General features: G+C 47.3%; 1 protein-coding gene across 2 annotated transcripts in view; it reads right to left on the reverse strand.

Moving 5' to 3' along the window:
* FAIM (Fas apoptotic inhibitory molecule) overlaps positions 1–18,175 on the reverse strand; it is a 25,835-nt gene that overhangs the window by 3,797 nt on the left and 3,863 nt on the right. Inside the window, exons 1-4 of one of the 2 annotated variants that reach the window (XM_027775578.1) lie at positions 15,288–15,346; positions 13,816–13,948; positions 12,732–12,960; positions 3,670–3,719 (exon numbers count right to left, since the gene is read on the reverse strand). In XM_027775578.1, the coding sequence (XP_027631379.1) occupies positions 3,670–3,719; positions 12,732–12,960; positions 13,816–13,948; positions 15,288–15,331 (456 nt within the window). In that variant the 5' untranslated portion in view covers positions 15,332–15,346. Of the gene's footprint in view, positions 1–3,669; positions 3,720–12,731; positions 12,961–13,815; positions 13,949–15,287; positions 15,347–18,175 lie in introns of those variants that run through there. The other variant, XM_006158181.3, reaches the window with a different exon arrangement.

An 18,175-nucleotide genomic window follows, 5' to 3' on the forward strand; every position in this document is an offset into this window, starting at 1 on the left:
AAGCACGATCCCTGGCCCATAATAGCCAGAGGACACAGAAGACCCTAAAGAGTTGCGACACCGCGCGCCGTCTCCCAACAACCCTGAGCTGTGACACCGCGTCATCTCCGGACAACCCTGAGCTGTGATGTTGTGATGCTGCGATGCTGCGTCATCTCCGGACGACCCTGAGCCTACAATAAAGAGACGACCCTAAAGAGACACTGCGTCGTCTCCATGCTGTAATAGTGCGCCGTTCCTCCCGTCTCTCACTCCTTCCCTCAGGAAACCTGTTCTACTGTCCCGCAGGCCGGGACAGGAGAGGCTTTGGGAGAATTAAAACGAATTATACCAGCAAGCAGAGAAACCACGATCGGACAGGAAAGCGTGGCTGTGGGCTTCCTGGCAGGCGCAGGGAGAGAATGAAGCCTCACATAGTCAACATCAGATAAAGCACGATGCAGCAGGGCCAGCTTTCCCAGCTGCAAGGACACGGCCCATGCGCTTTCCGGGAGCGTAGGGACCGTCCAGGGCAGGTGCGGTGCTCTCACTCTTCCTAATGTTAAGTCTTAAAACAGCCTTCAGGAGGGCGGGGCACGGCTGGGAAACAGGGCTGCTATGTGTGGTTTCTCGGCGATTCGACAACACTTTGGTCACGGTGCTGGGAGATACAAGGAGAAAGTCACAGCGGTCTGTGACAACATCGGGAGGCCGTGGTCACCGGGCTGCCCCACTGCCCTGCAAACTGGGCTGTCATCACAATGGAGAGGCAACTGGGAAAGTTCTATAAAGAACAATTTTCCAAACACTGGCTTCCTGTCAATACCTAGGGCATTTGCTGGTGAACATTATGTTCGCTTGTTTACAATCAGATTGGTTTGTGGGGGTTTTTTTGTTGTTGTTGTTTTGTTTTTGTTTTTTGAGAGAAAGGGAACGAGAAATCACCCCCTCGGGGGGATGGCCATGCCGCAATTCCTTCTCCTCCTTGGATTTTGGGCATGCACACACATGTGTCCAGCGAGTTTCAAACTGCTGGGTCCGGGACTCAAACTGCAATTGACCACATGTGAGTCCAGCGCCCTAACCACCATGCCACCTGCTGGCCCCTATAATCGGATTCTTAAGACCAAACACAACAGCATTCTCTTCACATCTGCACTGGTGAACGCGAGGGTGGGAGGGAATGTGACTCAGAAGTGCCCATTCTCCAGCTGCAGGACTAAGATTAGGAAGACAGCACACGTACTCCATGGGAGCCTGACCCCTGGTCATGCTAACTGGAAATCGTCCAAACAGGGCCATAAAATACTGCAGTGCCTGAGTCTCTGTAAAATTAACCTCCATCCATAGGTCTAACTCAGAGCAGCTCAAGCACTGAGGATCAATTTTGAGTGAGCCCAGGTTAAATTTCCCAGAGGGCCAGCAGGTGGCGTAGTGGTTAAGGTGCTGGACACTCCCACATGGCCCACCAAGGTCAAAGTCCTGGATCTGGTGGCTTGCTTTCCCACTCTCCCTCTCTCTCTAAATTTCCCAGAATTGACAAACAAAAAAAACCTACAGGACCAGAAGTTAGAGTAATGGGTATGTTGCTGAATTCCCATGTAGTTGATCATAGTTCGAGTCCCGGACCTGGTGGCTTAAAACTCACGCCGGGCGCGTGTGCGTGCGTGCCCAAGATCCCGAGAGGAGAATGGAGGAGAAGGGATTGCAACGTGGCCATCTCCCCTGGCGGATGATTTCTCGCTTTCTGTCTCTCTGTCTCTGTTTGTCTGGCGAGCGCACGCACCCTATAGCAATAGAAAACCTCTCCAAAAAAAAAAAGAAAGAAAAGAAACAAAAAAACACGCTGGTCCAACCCAGTGACATGGTGGTGGAGGTGGCTGGATCCCACATAACTACGATTTGCATCCCAGACCCTGCATTTGAAAAACATGGGGGGCTTATGTACGTGCATGTGTGCCCCCAATCCCAGGGGGTTGAAATGGAGAACAGACTGTGGCCTGGCCGTGGCCTGTGCTTTCTCACTTTCCTTCTCTCTCTCTCTCTCTTTGGTGAGTGCATAAACCCTTGAGAATTTTTTTTTTAAAGAAAGCAGCAGGAAAGTGGCCGGCAGGTGGCATGGTGGTTAAGGGTGCAGGGCTCCCACATGGTAGATGAAGGTTCGAGTCCCGGACCTTCCCTCTCGCTTTCTCTCATGTACTCTGTCTCTCGCTGGTCAAATTAAAATAAATAAAGTTTAATAAAATAATTCATGTTTTAAAAAAAGAAAGAAGCACAAAAACATTCATCTTTGTAACTTTTGATATCTGGCTTTGGCACCTCCTCAGAAACAACCAGGAGACCAGGGAGACTCTAGGTGTGTGCTCAGCGAGCTCCTCCCAGACCGCCCATCTCCCAAGCACCTCTCCTCCCATCCTTAACCTGTGACAGAAGCAAATTGATGGCAGCAGCCGCTTTGAGTGACAGGCTTCGGGCTATGGAGCTACCGCTACTGAGAAGAGCTCGCCCCTCCAGCCCCTGCGTTAGCGCCCAGAGCGAGCACAAGGGCGCACCTACAAGAGTTCTCCGAGCTCCGCCTGCACACCAAGGGGACAAGGGGTTTGCGCGGTGATGTCGCGGCAGTCCCACAGGCCGCTCCCTCCACCCTGGACACCCCTGTTACTTCATTCCAGCTCAAAATTCGCCTTCTCAAGGCTCCGTGTAAAAGCCAATCCACCAGCGTGGGCGCTGATCTCTGCGCGCGGGGCCTGTGAGTGGGTACCCCTCTCCCAGGCTCAGCACTGCGGATCTGCCACTCCCACTTGTCTTCTGGGGCTGGTGGCAGTGCCCCTGCTATCCTCCTCTGAGGCATCTGAAACTGTGGGCATCACCTCTTTTTCAAAAACTTCACGTTCAGGACCAGCAGTTGGCGCCAATGGCTATGTCGCTAGACTCCCATGTAGTCAACCGTGGTTCAAGTCCTGGACCTGATGGCTTAAACTGACGCAGGGCGCATATGCGTGCATACCCAAGATCCCAAAAGGAGAATGTAAGAGAAGGGATTGCAGCGTGACCACCCCCCCGGGGGGTGATTTCTCGTGTTCTGTCTCTGTCTCCCTCTTTCTGGAGAGTGCATGTGCCCTATAGCAAAAACCTCTCCAATAAAACAAAACAAAACAAAACTTCTCACTCAAGAGAAGACCATCTGCACTGAGCCCTGTGTGAAGCCACCTGCCGGAGCCTGCTCTGGCCTGCCCAAGCCTACCCCAGCTTGCCCCAGCCTGCCTGAGCCTACCCGGGGATCTGTGACCAGCGCCCTGGCAGCTCCGAGGAAATGCTGACTCTACATTTTAACAAGATCCCAGGTGACACGAGGCAGAACCTGGGCCGTAGTAGTGTGGATAAACACGGATAAACACGAGGATGCCAGCCTCTTGTGGGAGGATATCAACGTGGAGACCCCAGGAGGGGTCCTGGTGCCCAGGAGGAACAGCAGTGTGGGCTTGGGGCCGGCCCAGGACACGGTTCCACCCACTCGCTACCTGGGGCACTGTCTGGGGAAGGTTTCCAGAATCTCGGTGGGGAGCACTCAGCCACTTCCTTATCTGGCTCGGAAGACCTTGGTGAATTATAAATTCTCTAACTAGGAAGCAGGGCAGCCTGACAGTGGTAGCTTTTACGCGGCGCTGAGGGTAACCGAGGTCGACTTACTGCTGTCTCCATTTTTTGGCCGTTGCACCACACGTCCATGGTGTCTTTCTCTGGAAAAGAAACACATTTTTACAAGTTGTAGTTCTATGGCTTAAAGCTAACTTTCCATATTTATTATCTTAGGAAAATTCGGATGCACTGGATTTCTAAAACTCCATTAATATTCCAAAATTCAATCATGGCTTTGAAACTCTCCCAGAAATTGTGTTTATTCTTTTTTTTTTAAGATTTATTTTATTTATTCATTCATTTATTTTAATTTGACCAGAAAGAGAGACAGACAGAGAGAGAGAGAGAGAAAGTGAGAAAGCAAGCTACCAAGTCCAGGATTTGAACCGTGGTCAGCCATGTGGGAGTGTCCAGCACCTTAACCACCACGCCACCTGCTGATCCCGAAATTGTGTTTATTCTTAATTCACAGACGAAACAGAAAACTGAAACTAAACTGTCTTTTCAGAGAAAATCCCGGTCCCTTACGAATTGACGAAGTCTTGTTAAAGAAAACAAACACACTCGAGGTCAGTCTTTGAAGGAAAACATACGAATGGACGTGAGGCAGGACCTTTCCACGCAGGCTGTCCTCCCACATCGGTGACCGCGTGGCTGCCCCTGCCTCTCGCACCGACCCAACTGGATGCTGCCCCTGGGGCCGTGAGGACAGACGGCGTGTCAGGCTTCGATGTTTGGTCTGGCTTCCTTACTGGGCAGCACGATACCATGCATTTTTATAACGGTTTCACTGTGAACGAAGGTTATTGGGTGATAGAGGAAAAAAAAGCACAGCTTACGGCCAGCACAATCTGGAACAGCCTGGAACAAAACACTCCCACAACGCTACCTGCACTGGTCCAGAGGTCACCGCAGGGCAGGGAGGCCCCAGAGCACCCTGCAAACGCTCTGGGGAGTGGCGGGAGAGAAGGGTACATTCACCAGGAACCCAGAGATGACGAGAGCAAGGAGTGTGACCCGTGTGTGCACAGCCGGGGTCACAGCCCTGGACAAGGATGAGGCGCCCGGCGGGGTTTGACTGGAGGCCGTCTGCTCCAGGGACACGGTCTGAAGGGGGTTCTCTTCTCCCCACTCTGTGAGATGGGACCCTCGCTTAGAGACGGGAGAGAGGCGGAGGGTGCAGGAGGTCTGGGCAGGGGTCACCCCAGGGGCAGCTTGAGCGGGAAGCACCCACCATCACAGTGCAGGGCAGGCCAGCTGGTCTCGGGGCGCATGGTGGAAGATAAGCCGCACTGGTGTGGACAACTGGCATTTGTTTAGCTCCTGAGTGTGTAAGTGTTTCCGGGTTTCCTGTAATCGCTATGGCAGGCCTCTGACACTGCTAACCCAGAAACCATAAAAGCAAAATAGAATAAACGTGACTAGATTGAAGAAAAACAAAAGCTTCTAGAGACCAGCAGTTAGCATAATGGCTATGTCGCTGGACTCCCATGTAGCCGACTGCGGTTCAAGTCCTGGACCCAGTGGCTTAAACTAACGCCGGGCGCGTGTGCGTGCATGCCCAAGATCCTGAGAGGAGAATGGAGGAGAAGGGATTGCGGCGTGGCCATCCCCCCTGGGGGGGGGTGATTTCTCGTTTTCTGTCTCTCTGTCTCTCTGTCTGTCTGGTGAGTGCATGCGCCCTATAGCGAAAACCTCTCAAAAAAAAAAAAAAAATTGCAGCTTGACCAGGCCTTGCCGGGGGAATACCTCTCTCTCTCTCTCTCTCTCTCTGTCTCTCACATACATGTTCTCTGGTAAAAACAAATAATAACATCAGGCCAGTCAGTGCATGGCAGGATGGGTAACACAGCGGGCCCCACATGGCCAACAGCATGGCCCAAGTACCGGACCCGGCAGCCTGAACAACACTCCAGGAGCACATGCATGTGTGCCCGAACCCGAGAGAATCCGGGAGAAGGGAATGCGGCATGGCCATCTCCCCTGCTGAGTGATTCCCCACTTTCCCTCTCTGTTTCTCTCTTTCCAACAAGCATATGCACCTTATAGCAAATTATATTTATACATTGAAATTCTTTTAAAAGAGAATTAAAAGAATAAGAGAACAGACCTGTCTAATAAAACATCAACTCTTACACCTCAGAAGCAGATTCGATGAATCACGAGAGAATTTGGCGTATTCACCTGGAGCCTCTCCTGCCCGCCTGCCCCGGGCCCACGAGCCTGGATTGCACAGGTGAGCCCTGAGCAGGTGCGGTCTGCAGCGCTCTCAGAGACGAGACCGTTCAGAACAGAGAGTTTTCCTCCCAACATGCATTGTCCCCATATTCACACTTCCTTCCCGCTTTCTTTATTTTCCTCCCAATCTGCTCGTGCCGTGGTGCCTTCCAGAACTAAGGATGGGATCTTGGGTCTCCTTACAGGCCTCACGTTTTTGGGGTGGTGCAAAAAAGATGCACCTGTAGTCTTCCCTATCACCTGTGAGAGACTGGTGTCCACTGTACGGTAACATTAACAAAGCAGCCGACTCGGTGCCTAAAAAATTACTGGGTCATCAGGAAAGTCGTGATGCATTTCTCTTTGTTTTTTTTCTCTCATTTAAAATAATTAATTCATTTAAATTTGACCAGAGAGAGACACGGAGAGAGGGAGAGAAAGAGAAAGTGAGAAAGCAAGCCACAAGGTCCAGGACTAGAACCATGGTCAGTCATATGGGAGTGTCCAGCACTTTAACCACCATGTCACCTGCTGGTCCCTCTCTTTTTTTTTTTAAGAGAGATTTTTGCTATAGGGCACATGTGCTCGCCAAAGAGACAGAGTGAAACAGAGAGACTTTGGGCATGCATGCACAAGAGCCCAGTGTGAGTTTTAAGCTGGCCGGTGTGAGTTTTAGGCCATGGGGTCCAGGACTCGAACCACAGTCAACTACATGGGAGTCCAGTGACAGAACCCTTACTTCATCTGCTGGTCCCAGTGAAGTATTTTTCTATGCAAAAATACACCATGACTTTTCCAACGACTCACTATTTTCAAGGGTTAGTTTCCTCGTCTGTAAAAGTCCCACATATTCAGATGCGTCGATACTAACTCTATCCCTTTCAAAATGGAAATTTCCTTGAGGAGGTGATGAGACTCAGTAGTTCTAAAACTCTCTTCAGGTGGAATCTAGTGAGTCTGTAGTGGCACCTAACCAACCACTGTACTGGGCAACTTGGAAACACGAAGGATAAGCTCCCAAAAACTCTAGAACGAAAAATATGAGATTCAGACTGTCATACAATTCTGATTTAAATAATGGAGAGTACGGAATATTGGAACAAGGCTTTCAAACGTCTGAGAGAAAATGATTTTGAGGTTAAAACTCTGTACTCAGGAAAAATATCAATTTCGCCCACGGGCCAAGTAATATTTATCTCCTAGACACCCTCAGTCACAGGATGTTGTTATTAGGAAATTACTCAAGGGAATATTCCAGTAAATACAGAAAAAACGCTGAGGTAGGGGCTTCGATAACTTTAGCGACGGAATTCCAGAAAGAAAACCCAGACGGCCACTATGCAGCACACTTGGAAGCTACCAACTTTTGAACAGGAAGGCAACAGACTCCCAAGAATATTTTTATTAAGAACAAAAAGAGGGACCAGCAGATAGCATAATGGTTATATCGCTGAACTCCCCCATGGCCAACCACGGTTTGAGTTCTGGACTCGGCGGCTTGAAATTCACACCAGGCACGTGTGCGTGCCTGCCTGCCCAAAATCTCAAGAGGAGAATGGAGGAGAAGGGATTGTGCCATGGCCATCCCCGCCCCCAGCCCTGGGAAAGATTTCTTGCTTTCTGGCTCTCTTTGTCTCTCCAGTGAGTGCACACCTCCTACAGCAAAAATCTCTCTTAAAAAAAAAAAAAGAATTCCAAGCAACAGAAAGCATGTGTAAGAGACCAGCAATTGGCAAAATGACTATGTCGCTCGACTCCCATGTACTCGACCGCAGTTCAAGTCCCGGACCCAGTGCCTTAGACTCACGCTGGGCGTGTGTGTGTGCATGCCCAAGATCCTAAGAGGAGAATGAAGGAGAAGGGATTGGGGTGTAGCCATTGCCCCTGGGGGGTGATATCTCGCTTTTTATCTCTCTGTCTCTCTCTCTCTGTCTTTCTGGCGAGCATATGCACCCTATAGCAAAAACCTCGCCGAAAAAAAAAAAAGAACCCACGCAAAGCATGCATAAAAGTGCTAACAGACACTAGGAATGTGGGCAATGAAAAGATATTTACCTACTTTAAATTAAAAAAAAAAAAGATAAAACCAATCAGGAACGCTTTGAAAAACAAAAATCTGTACAAAAATATTCAGGTCACATAACTGAGATATAATGGTCACGTACATTTTTCTTCATCACCCCCAAAATGTGAGGCCTATAATGAGGTATAATTTTAAGCAACTGGTAGGTTATAAAACAGAAAACCCATTTAATCTTGACACTGAAAACTACTTGCTCTGAGTGCCACAGGGAACATAATAATACATAATAACAGATAGATCATAATAGAGAAAGGCCATTATTACGACCCACTACATAATAATATTTACATAATTATGACATGTTAGTTATTGGGTTTTTTAAAAGAATTGTAAAATTTTACTTATTACTGGGGCTGGCAGGCAGTGTGGTGGTTGGGATGCTGGACTCCCACATGGCCCACCGCGGTTCAAGTCTCAGACCTGGTGGCTTGCTTTCTCACTTTCCCTTTCTCTCTCTCTCTCTCTTTCTGGTCAAATTAAAATAAATAAATAAAAAAATAAAGTTAAATAAAATAATTCTTTAAATTTTTAAATTTATTTATTATTATTCTTTATTTTTGGGGGGAGAGGTTTTTGCTATAGGGCACGTGCGCTTGCCAGAAAGACAGAGAGATAGAAAGTGAGAAATCACCCCCCGGGGAGATGGCCACACTGCAATCCCTTCTCCATTCTCCTCTCGGGATCTTGGGCACGCACGCACACGCGCCCGGCGTGAGTTTAAGCCATTGGGTCCAGGACTTGAACCATGGTCGACTACATGGAAGTCCAGCGACATAGTCATTACGCTAACTGCTGGTCCCTGTTATTACTCTGTTTTAATTTGCTATAGCGTACATGTCCTCATGATACAGAGAGAGAAAGAGGAAAAGTGAGAAAGCCAGTCTGGGACTCAAACCACAGTCAGTCTGTGGGAGTCCAGCTCTCCAACCAGCATGTCTCCTGCCGGCCCCTATTTACTGGTTTTTAATTTTAGAATCAACCCACATGACTCGATTATGGCTACAGAACAAAACACGAATATCGACTGCTTTGATGATGTAAAGAAAAAGAGCAGACGGGGCTGAGGTGATAAGAGTGGGCGAGGCAGCAAGACGCTGGAGTGCGGGACGACTGCCGTCGCATCTTACCCAAGAGAGTCTGAAATCCACTGCAGAGGTGATGAGAAAGATGGCAGAAGTGGCAGCAGCAACACGGTTTGTTTTTTTAAATGCCAGAAGACACGTGCGCTAGCGGAGAAAGCGAGAGCACCCCTCGGCATCCCTAGGCAGGGCGCCATCGCAGTCATGCCGCATCCTCTCGCCTGCACCTCTCCCTCTGCCAGGGTTCAGGGGCGCTTGCATGTGCACCAGGAGCTGTGAGTTGCTGAGTGGCACTGCAATTGCAGCCAGTCACACAGAACCTGGGGCCCACTGCCATGGGCTTCCACGCTGCGCTTCAGGGTCCGCCAGAAAGATCCCTTGATTTCCCCCAAATCCTCCCATTTAAAAAGAGCAACGAAGCAAAACCAAATCCCATGGACACTACCTACTACCACAAGCCCAAATCCGGAAGGCGAGGGAAACCCAGACCATGGCAAGGCCTGTGCGTCACCCACTACGGGAGAAAGACTGGCCAAAGATCCAAAGTGTATAAATAAGCATTCCCGAGGAGGGAACTGAAACAGAGGAACAGGACAAATACGCTACTATAACAAAAACTGCAATTCATGACAACATAAAAGAAAAAGAAAATATCTGACTATACATATTGAAAACGTTTTCCATGTACTGGAGAAAAATCAACTGAGAATGATCATTTCTACAGCATGGAATTTTAGTGAAATTACTGCACTTCAAAGAAAAAGACAAAGTATACTTGAGTATCTAGGGAGAAACAACACGATGTTAAGAAAAAAATCAAATTTTCATGATATCTTTTTTTCCTTTATGGGAGAAAAAGAGGGAAAGGGAGAGAGAGAAAGGTTTTTTTGTTTTGTTTTTATTTTGCCAAAGGGCAAATGCCCTTGCTAGAGAGACAAAGAGAGAGGGAAAGTGAGAAATCACCCCCGGGGGGATATCCACACCACAGTCCTTTCTCCTCCATTCACCTTCCAGGATTTTGGACACATACACATACACCCGGAATGATTTTCAAGCCACCAGGTCTGAGACTTGAACTGTGATTGGCCACACAGGAGTCCAGAACCTCAACCACCATGCCACCAGCTGGTCCCAGAGATAGGTATTCTGACAGACAGGGTCTCACTGTGTCATGATCCTCCTGCCCCAGACTCCTGGTTAGCTGTGATCAAAGGCATAGTCAGTCACACCCAGAATGTTCAGGTTGGCCCAGGAGCCAAACCTGGCACTCCCATCTGGCTTCCACCTCCCCAGCAATGGTGCTACCTGTGCACCCCCCACAGCTGGCCCTGCCATCGGACTGTGACAGTAACACCTAGAGGTGCTAAGTGGAGGAACATACCTAAGACATTTAATGAGCACTAATACATGCCAAGAATATCGTTAACAGCCAAACTGAGGTTTAAATAGAAAAGATACAGTGGCCAGCAGGTGGCGTCGGGGCTAAGGTGCTGGACACATGGTCGACCACAATAGAGTCCTGAACCTGGAGGTTTACTTTCTCACTCTCCCTCCCTCTCTCTGTGTGTCTCTCTCCGGTCAAACTTAAATAAATGAATGAATAAACTGAATTAATAGTTCTTTAAAAATTAATAAATAAATATAAAAGATACAGACAAAAGTTACCAATATGCAAGAACTCAGGGGAGGCTGTTCCTATGAGTCCTTCCTACAGAATATAACAGAGAACAAGTTTCAAAGTGACCAGAGAAAAGCAGCAGCACAAGGACCCGAAAGCGGTCAGCAAATACATAGTTGTAGCATGGAGTGAGGGAAGGGAGGGAGACAGCACGGTGTATAATGGTAGCTATACTGGGTCGTCGGGAAAGTCATGACATGTTTTTTGCATAGAAAAGCAGAAAAGCATGTCATAACATTTCCGATGACCTAACAGTCTGAATGGGTCCCCCCTGAATCCATGTATTGAATACGGTTGCTACTGTGATGGTATTAGGAGGGTGGAAACTTAGTCCTACTATGGGAATAAGAGGTGAGGTCGCTAGGGTTAGACAAAGCCATCAGAGTGGGCCCATGGTTGAACACCGGTGACTGTGTGAGAGAGAGGGAGACCGGACACAAGCTCTGCCCCGCCAGGAGCCCTCTGCCCGCCATGTTAGGATGCAGGGAGAAGGCTTCAGTAGATGTGGCCCGCAGCCTGCAGTCTCCAAAGCAACGGGCCGAGTAAACCCTGATTCTTTATAAGTTACCCAGTCTGTGATGTTCAATTACGTCAACAGAAAAACAGACTAGAACAATAGGTCAAATTTAAATAAATAAATCAAGTTAAGTAAAATCATTCTCTCTCTTTTTTTTGGAGAAGTTTTTGCTATACGGTGCATGTGCTTGCCAGAAAGACAGAGAGAGACAGAGACAGAAAGTGAGAAATCACCCCCCAGGAGGCATGGCCACGCCACAATCCCTTCTCCTTCATTCTCTTCTTGGGATCTTGGGTGCACATGCACACGCGCCCGGAGTGAGTTTAAGCCACCAGGTCCGGGACTTGAACCGCAGTTGACTACATGGGAGTCCAGCAACATAGCCATTACGACAACTGCTGGCCCCAAAATAATTCTTTAAAAAATAAGAATAAATAGTTGGAAAGTATTGAAACACACCAAATTGTTTGTTTATTTTGTAAATTTTGCCAGAGGGAGTGTGGGCTTACTGGAGAGAGAGAGAGTGGGAGGAAAAATGAGAAATCCTCCACTATGGGGAATGGTCACACTGTAATCCCTTCTTCTCCATCTCTCCTCCTTTTAGGATTTTGAACAAGCATACACATGTGCCTGCCATGTTTGCCAAGCTGCCAGACCCAGGGCTCGAACCCCACAGTCAGCCACGTGTGATTCAGTCACCTTAACCATCACGGGCTGGTTGCACACCAAATTGTTTAAATCCGTGAGTCAATAATGATTAAAAAATTTTTTGAGAGATTTTTGCTATAGGGCGCGTGCGTTCACCAGACAGAGAGAGACATAGAGACAGAAAGTGAGAAATCACCCCCCAGGGGGGATGGTCACGCCACAATCCCTTCTCCTCCATTCTTCTCTCGGGATCTTGGGCACACACGCACATGCGCCCGGCGTGAGTTTTAAGCCACCGGGTCTGGGATGCGAACCGCGGTCGACAACGTGGGAGTCCAGCGACATAGCTATTACGCCAACTGCTGGTCCCCAATAATGATTAAAATTTTTAAATGCCCTGATAAGGCGCTGGATCTTATATGACCAACTCTGCAATTTGAGTCCTGTACCTGGCAGCTTGAAAAACATGCTACTGGGGACCAGCAGGTAATGCGGTGGTTAAGACGCTAGATACTCCCGTATAGCTGACCATGGTTCGAGTCCTGGACCTGGTGGCTTGCTTTCTTACTTTCTCTCTCTCTCTATCTCTCCCTTTCTCTCTCTCTGGTCAAATTAAAATAAATAAAGAAAAGAAAAACATGCTGGGTGCACATGCGTGTATGCCCAAAATCCAGAGAGAAGAATGGGGAAGAAGGCACGGCAGCATGGCCATCAGCCCTGGGGAAGGGGTGATTTCTCACTTTCTCTATCCAGCAAATGCATGCGCCCCATGGAAAACACACACACACACACACACACACACACACACACATTCTGCGCCCCATGGAAAAAACACACACACACACACACACACACACACACACACATTCTGCAAAAGTAATAGTAACTTACCCAAAACGACTCTAAAGTCCTCCCCATCCAAGTGTAACACCCACGTGTTGGTGGTCTTTGATCTGTTCTCCATGTACTTCTTGAGACTTTTTCCATTGATTTCCAGGGTATATTCATAAGCAAACCCACTGACGGCATCTATATTTATGGTGGCTTTTGTCTTCGCAGCTCCGACACAGAAGGTTTCTTTGCCCACTAGTTTGAACATCCATTCTTTTCTTATCTCTTCCTAGGAAAGAAAATAAAAAATTCAAAACATACAAATGGAACAAAAATTAATATTTAATTTTAGAAACAATAACAAAAGTGACCAAATGTCAGCGCTATTAGATATACTAATTCATGACATGCCAAAGTTTTAGAAAATAAAGGCATGTCTTTCTTTTGGAGAGTTTTTTTTTTGTGTGTGGGGGGCACATGCGCTTGCCAGAGAGACAGAGAGACAGAAAGCGAGAAATCACCCCGCAGGAGGGAGGGCCATGTTGTAATCCCTTCCCTTCCATTCTCCTTTTGGGATTTTGGGCACACACACACACACATGTGCCCCGTGTGAAGTTTAAGCCGCCAGGTCCAGGACTCGAACCACTGTCAATTGCATGGGAGTTCAACAGTATAACTATTACATTATCCACTGGTCCCAAAAATAAAGGCATTTCAAGTTTAAGTATTAGGTGTAGGGGCCAGGTGGTGGTGTAATGGTAACACAACTGGACTCAGATGGGAAAGATCCTGGGTTCACATCCTGGGCCCTGTGTGAGTACGCCATGCGCACACGCGTGTGCAACAGCTCTGGGCCGGCTAAGAGTGGAAGTGGGTCACGGTGTGGGGACCCTACTTGGTGTGCCTGTCTCTCTCACAGAAGAGATACAATTTTAGTGGCCTAGATTGTGTATTGTCTATAAATTATTATCACCATTACTAGTTTGCTTTGTACAATAAAAAGATATAGGCCAAAAATACAAAGATAAACACTGTAAGAGAAAAAAGGGAACGAAGCCCTGAGTTCATAGACAGAAAAGCTACGTTCACCAAAGCAGGTTCCTCCGCCCACCGCCATTTACGAGGTGACCTTGTTCTCCCCTACCTTCCCGTCCACATACACCACTCGCTTGCCCGAGGTGGTCCCGTGTTCAAACTCAATCTTGTGCACTCCGTCGCTCAGCGCCACGTCCCAGACAGCTACCAGATCTGTCATCCTGTCCAGGCTACAGGGAGGGCTAGAGGAGGAACACAGTGAAGCGATTACAACGGGCCAGACACATTCGCAGGATGACCAGTGAATTCTTCTAAAAGGAAAACAGCAGACTTTAAAACCCCTAAAATGACACGCTACTGAAGTGACATTACGTAGGAAATGCTACTCACGGGACATGTAACTGTTTTCTCGCTCTTATGCGCTCTTTCTCTAAGACACTACTCTGTGTGGTGTGTAGTCCGGTAATTCCAAACAATGTCACTTTAACGGTAATAGGATTGAGACTGCCCGTTTATCCTGGCAGTATTCTAGGCCAGGGAAGGTCAGGAAAAGGTCTCTACCTCTCCCTTCTCTGAAGCCCATTCCACAAGCACAGTAACTAATTTGCTTTCTTTTTCAGATCTGATCACTCCAAGGCAAGAACTCGCCAAACCTCCCATAGTTCAAAAAATAACTTGGGATTCATTTTAACACAAAGGCTTCTCAGTTATTATATTAAGACTGAGGGAGGAAAAAAAAAAAAAAAATCGTAAAAGAAACGTGGAGAGGGACATAAAAATAATACAAGAAATGTTATAAGGAACTAATTCTTGGCATTCCTACAGGAAATCTCATTTAGAAAATAAAGGCTTCTAGTTTGTCAAACATTTCTGGCACAACTTAATATTTTGATAATAAAATTCTTTTATGAGATAAACGATATGTAACGTGTCCTCTATGAACGACATATTTAAATTCACATATAATATACAGTTCGTGTTTTGATACAGCTTTAAGCTTCGACAGAAGTAAAGTGTAGAGTCACAGTGGACACAGGTGGCAGCGGTTAGGCGCCTCCTGGGTGCCGCTCTGCCCTGACTTTTACGTAGGTTCACCCAGCAAATCCTCACCATGATGTGGGTACTGTCAAGTGTTCTTTTACAAACGAGGCTCAGAGAGGCTAAGGGCATGCCCAGGGTCACCACGATCGTAAGTGGCAGAGACAGGATTTAGAACCAGGCCTCTGGCCCCTGAGCCCATCCTCAAACTCCATCTTTCTCTCTCATCTCCTTGGTGGTCCCTACATCGGTGACAGCAAATGCATTTTCTATCATTGAGGCGGTTGCCAAGAACCCAGGGCCGAGAGGAATCTGGAGGCTTCCAGCGGGTGCTGTGGAAAAGGGTGCCAGGCTCCTGTGACCAGCTCCACGCCAGGGATCCCCTACGCTTACTCTAAATGACAGCACAGCAGAACCACTCACTCAGCACGTTCTCCCACTGTGCCCTGAAATCGAGCGGCGTGGAGAAATAACTCTTCGGAAATGCTAACAGCAATCTTGAACTTGCCAAAGGCCAGTTGGACGGCAATGCAGGACATTTACCTTTCATCATCTTCAAAGATAGGACTGCCATCTCCGGATGCCATAGCTGGCAACACAGTCTTTAATCCAAGTAGCAGCCAGGAAAGAAAAGAGCAGAATTGCAGCAGAGAGAGATGGTGAGCGACAGAGATGAAACCTACGAAGCGCGTTTCTAACCATGCAACCACTTCTTAAGTTCAGGCAGTTTCTTGTGAAACAGGTTTTCACACAACGGAATGGCAATCTTGCGTGTTTAGAGGAAGGAGTGGAATCATGCAAATCAATCATATTTTTCCAGTTATGTATTTGTGATTTCTTAAAAGCATCATTTCTTAAAACTAGAGAATCCACTCTCATTGATTTTAAATATTAATATTATCACATATCGGAGCTGCAAGAGCACGGAGAGAGCTTCTCAAATCAAAGCAAAAGAAACCCCATGGGTCAGGGACTACCTAAACCTCTGAGATAAACAAGCTGCACCTCTGGGAGCGTCGATGGTACAGGGTGGAAATACACGGAAAACGCAATCTTTTTTTTTTTGGAGAGGTTTTCGCTAGAGGGCGCGTGCGCTCACCAGACAGACAGAGAGAGACAGAGAGACAGAGAGACAGAAAGCGAGAAATCACCCCCTGGGGGGATGGCCACACCGCAATCCCTTCTCCTCCATTCTCCTCTCGGGATCTTGGGCACGCACGCACACGCGCCCGGCGTAAGTTTAAGCCACTGGGTCTGGGACTCAAACCACTGTCGACTATGTGGGAGTCCAGCAACATAGCCATTACGATAACTACTAGTCCCGAAAATGCAATCTTTATGTTAAATTTTAGAAAGCTGAGCTATCATTTATTTTATTTATTTTTATTTTTTGTGGAAAGCAGCTAAGGATGAACTGGCTGGTTCATTCTCTCTTCCTTTTTTTTAGGGGGGGGAGAGATGTTCGCTATAGGGCACGTGTGCTTCCCAGAAAGATACAGAGAGACAGAAAGCAAGAAATCACCCGCAATCCCTTCTCCTCTAGGGATCTTGGACACGCACGTATACAGCGTTGAGTTTAAACCGCCGGGTCCGGGACTCAAATCGAGGTCAACTACGTGGCAGTCCAGTGACATAGCCATTATGCTAACTGCTGGTCCCTGAGTGAGCTAAGTGGAAAGGGCGCCGCGCTCACGGCTCACTGCCCAACGCGCACCGCCCAAGTCAGCAGCACACATACACACTCGACGCGGAGGAAGCCCTCCGCATGTGAAGCCTGGGATTGACTCTTGTACACTTAGCCAAATTATCATTAATTCAACTATTTTTTGCTTCCGAGATCTTCTTTAATAAGCTCTCAATAAATAGAGATTTATGTAACAGAGTATGTGCGCTCGCGGGAGAAACAGAGACGGACTTAGAAAGCGAGAAATCACTCCCCTAGGGAGAATGGCCACGCTGCAACTCCTCCTCCTTCCTCCCTTCTCTCGGGATCTTGGGCACTCACACACGGGGCAGGAACGAAAACCATGGTCAATTACCTGGGAGTCCAGTGACATAACCATGCTATCAGCTGGTCCCAATAAGCTCTCCTCTTTTATTTATTTATTTATTTTTAAAGAATTATTTAATTCCATTTGTTTGTTTTGTCTTAATTTGACCAGAGACAGAGAAACTGAAAGTGAGAAAGCAAGTCGCCAGGTCCAGGACTCAAGCCATGATAGGCCAAGTGGGAATCCAACGCCTTTAACCACACACCACCTGCCAGCCCAAGCCCTCTTTTTTCTTTTTTACAAATTGTTTTATTTAACTTTATTTATTTATTTTAATTTGACCAGAGAGGGACAGAGAGAGAGAGAGAGAGAAAGCAAGTCACCAGGTTCAGGATTTGAACCATGGTAGGCCATATGGGAGTCTAATGCCCTTAACCACCAGGCCACCTGCTGGCCCCCATCAAGCTCTCTTCTTAATGAGACTTTTCCCTTTCCATGCCTAAGGGTGCCCTTTCCTCATCAAAAAAATAGGAGAGAGGGACCAGCAGTTGGCGTAATGGCTATGTCGCTGGGCTCTCACATATCCTTAATACGTTTCTTATCTAGAATATGTAAAGAACTACAAAAGGACATTAACGGACATCATCAACAAAGGGTAAAGACAACTTACAGAATAAGAGGAAATATTTGGAAATCATGTATCTGGTAAGAGTTTTATACCTAGAATATATAAACAACTACAACTCAAGAACAAAAAAGATAAACAACTCAATTAAAATAATAGGCAAAGGACTTGAATAGACATTGCTCCAGTGAAGACATATAGATAGCCAATAAACACACGAAACTACTAAACACCATTAGTTTTGCAGGGAATGCAAACCAAAACCATAAATGGGTACAACTTCACACCTCCTAAGATTGCTATAATAAAAAAAAAAAATGGAAAATGATGTATGTTGGGTGGATGTGGAGAAATTAGAACCCTTGTACCTTGGGGGTCAGAATGTAAAATGGGGGCCAGTAAGGTGGTGAAGGGGGCTGGATCCCTACTTGGCTGACTTCATGGTTCAAGTCCTAGAACCAGCAGCTTGAAAAATATGGTAGACATGTGTGCATGTGTGCCCAAAATCCCAAGAGGATAATGGAGGAGAAGGGATTGCAGTGTGGACATCACTACTTGGGGGTGCTTTCTCACTTTCCCTCTTTTTCTCTCTGATGAATGCATGTGCCCTACAGCAAAAAAAAAAAAAAGAAAAAAAATTAATAAATTTTAAAAGAATGTAAAACGGTACAGTTGCTGTGGAAAACCATATGGCAGGTTTTCAAAAACCCAAGCCAAGGGGACCAGCAGTTAGCATAATGGCTATGTCGCTGAACTCCCACGTAGCTGACCACAGTTCGAGTCCCAGACCCACTGGCTTAAACTCACGCCGGGCG

This window comes from Tupaia chinensis, unplaced genomic scaffold (genome assembly GCF_000334495.1).
Source record: "Tupaia chinensis unplaced genomic scaffold, TupChi_1.0 Scaffold000574_1, whole genome shotgun sequence".
NCBI classification, from domain to species: domain Eukaryota; kingdom Metazoa; phylum Chordata; class Mammalia; order Scandentia; family Tupaiidae; genus Tupaia; species Tupaia belangeri.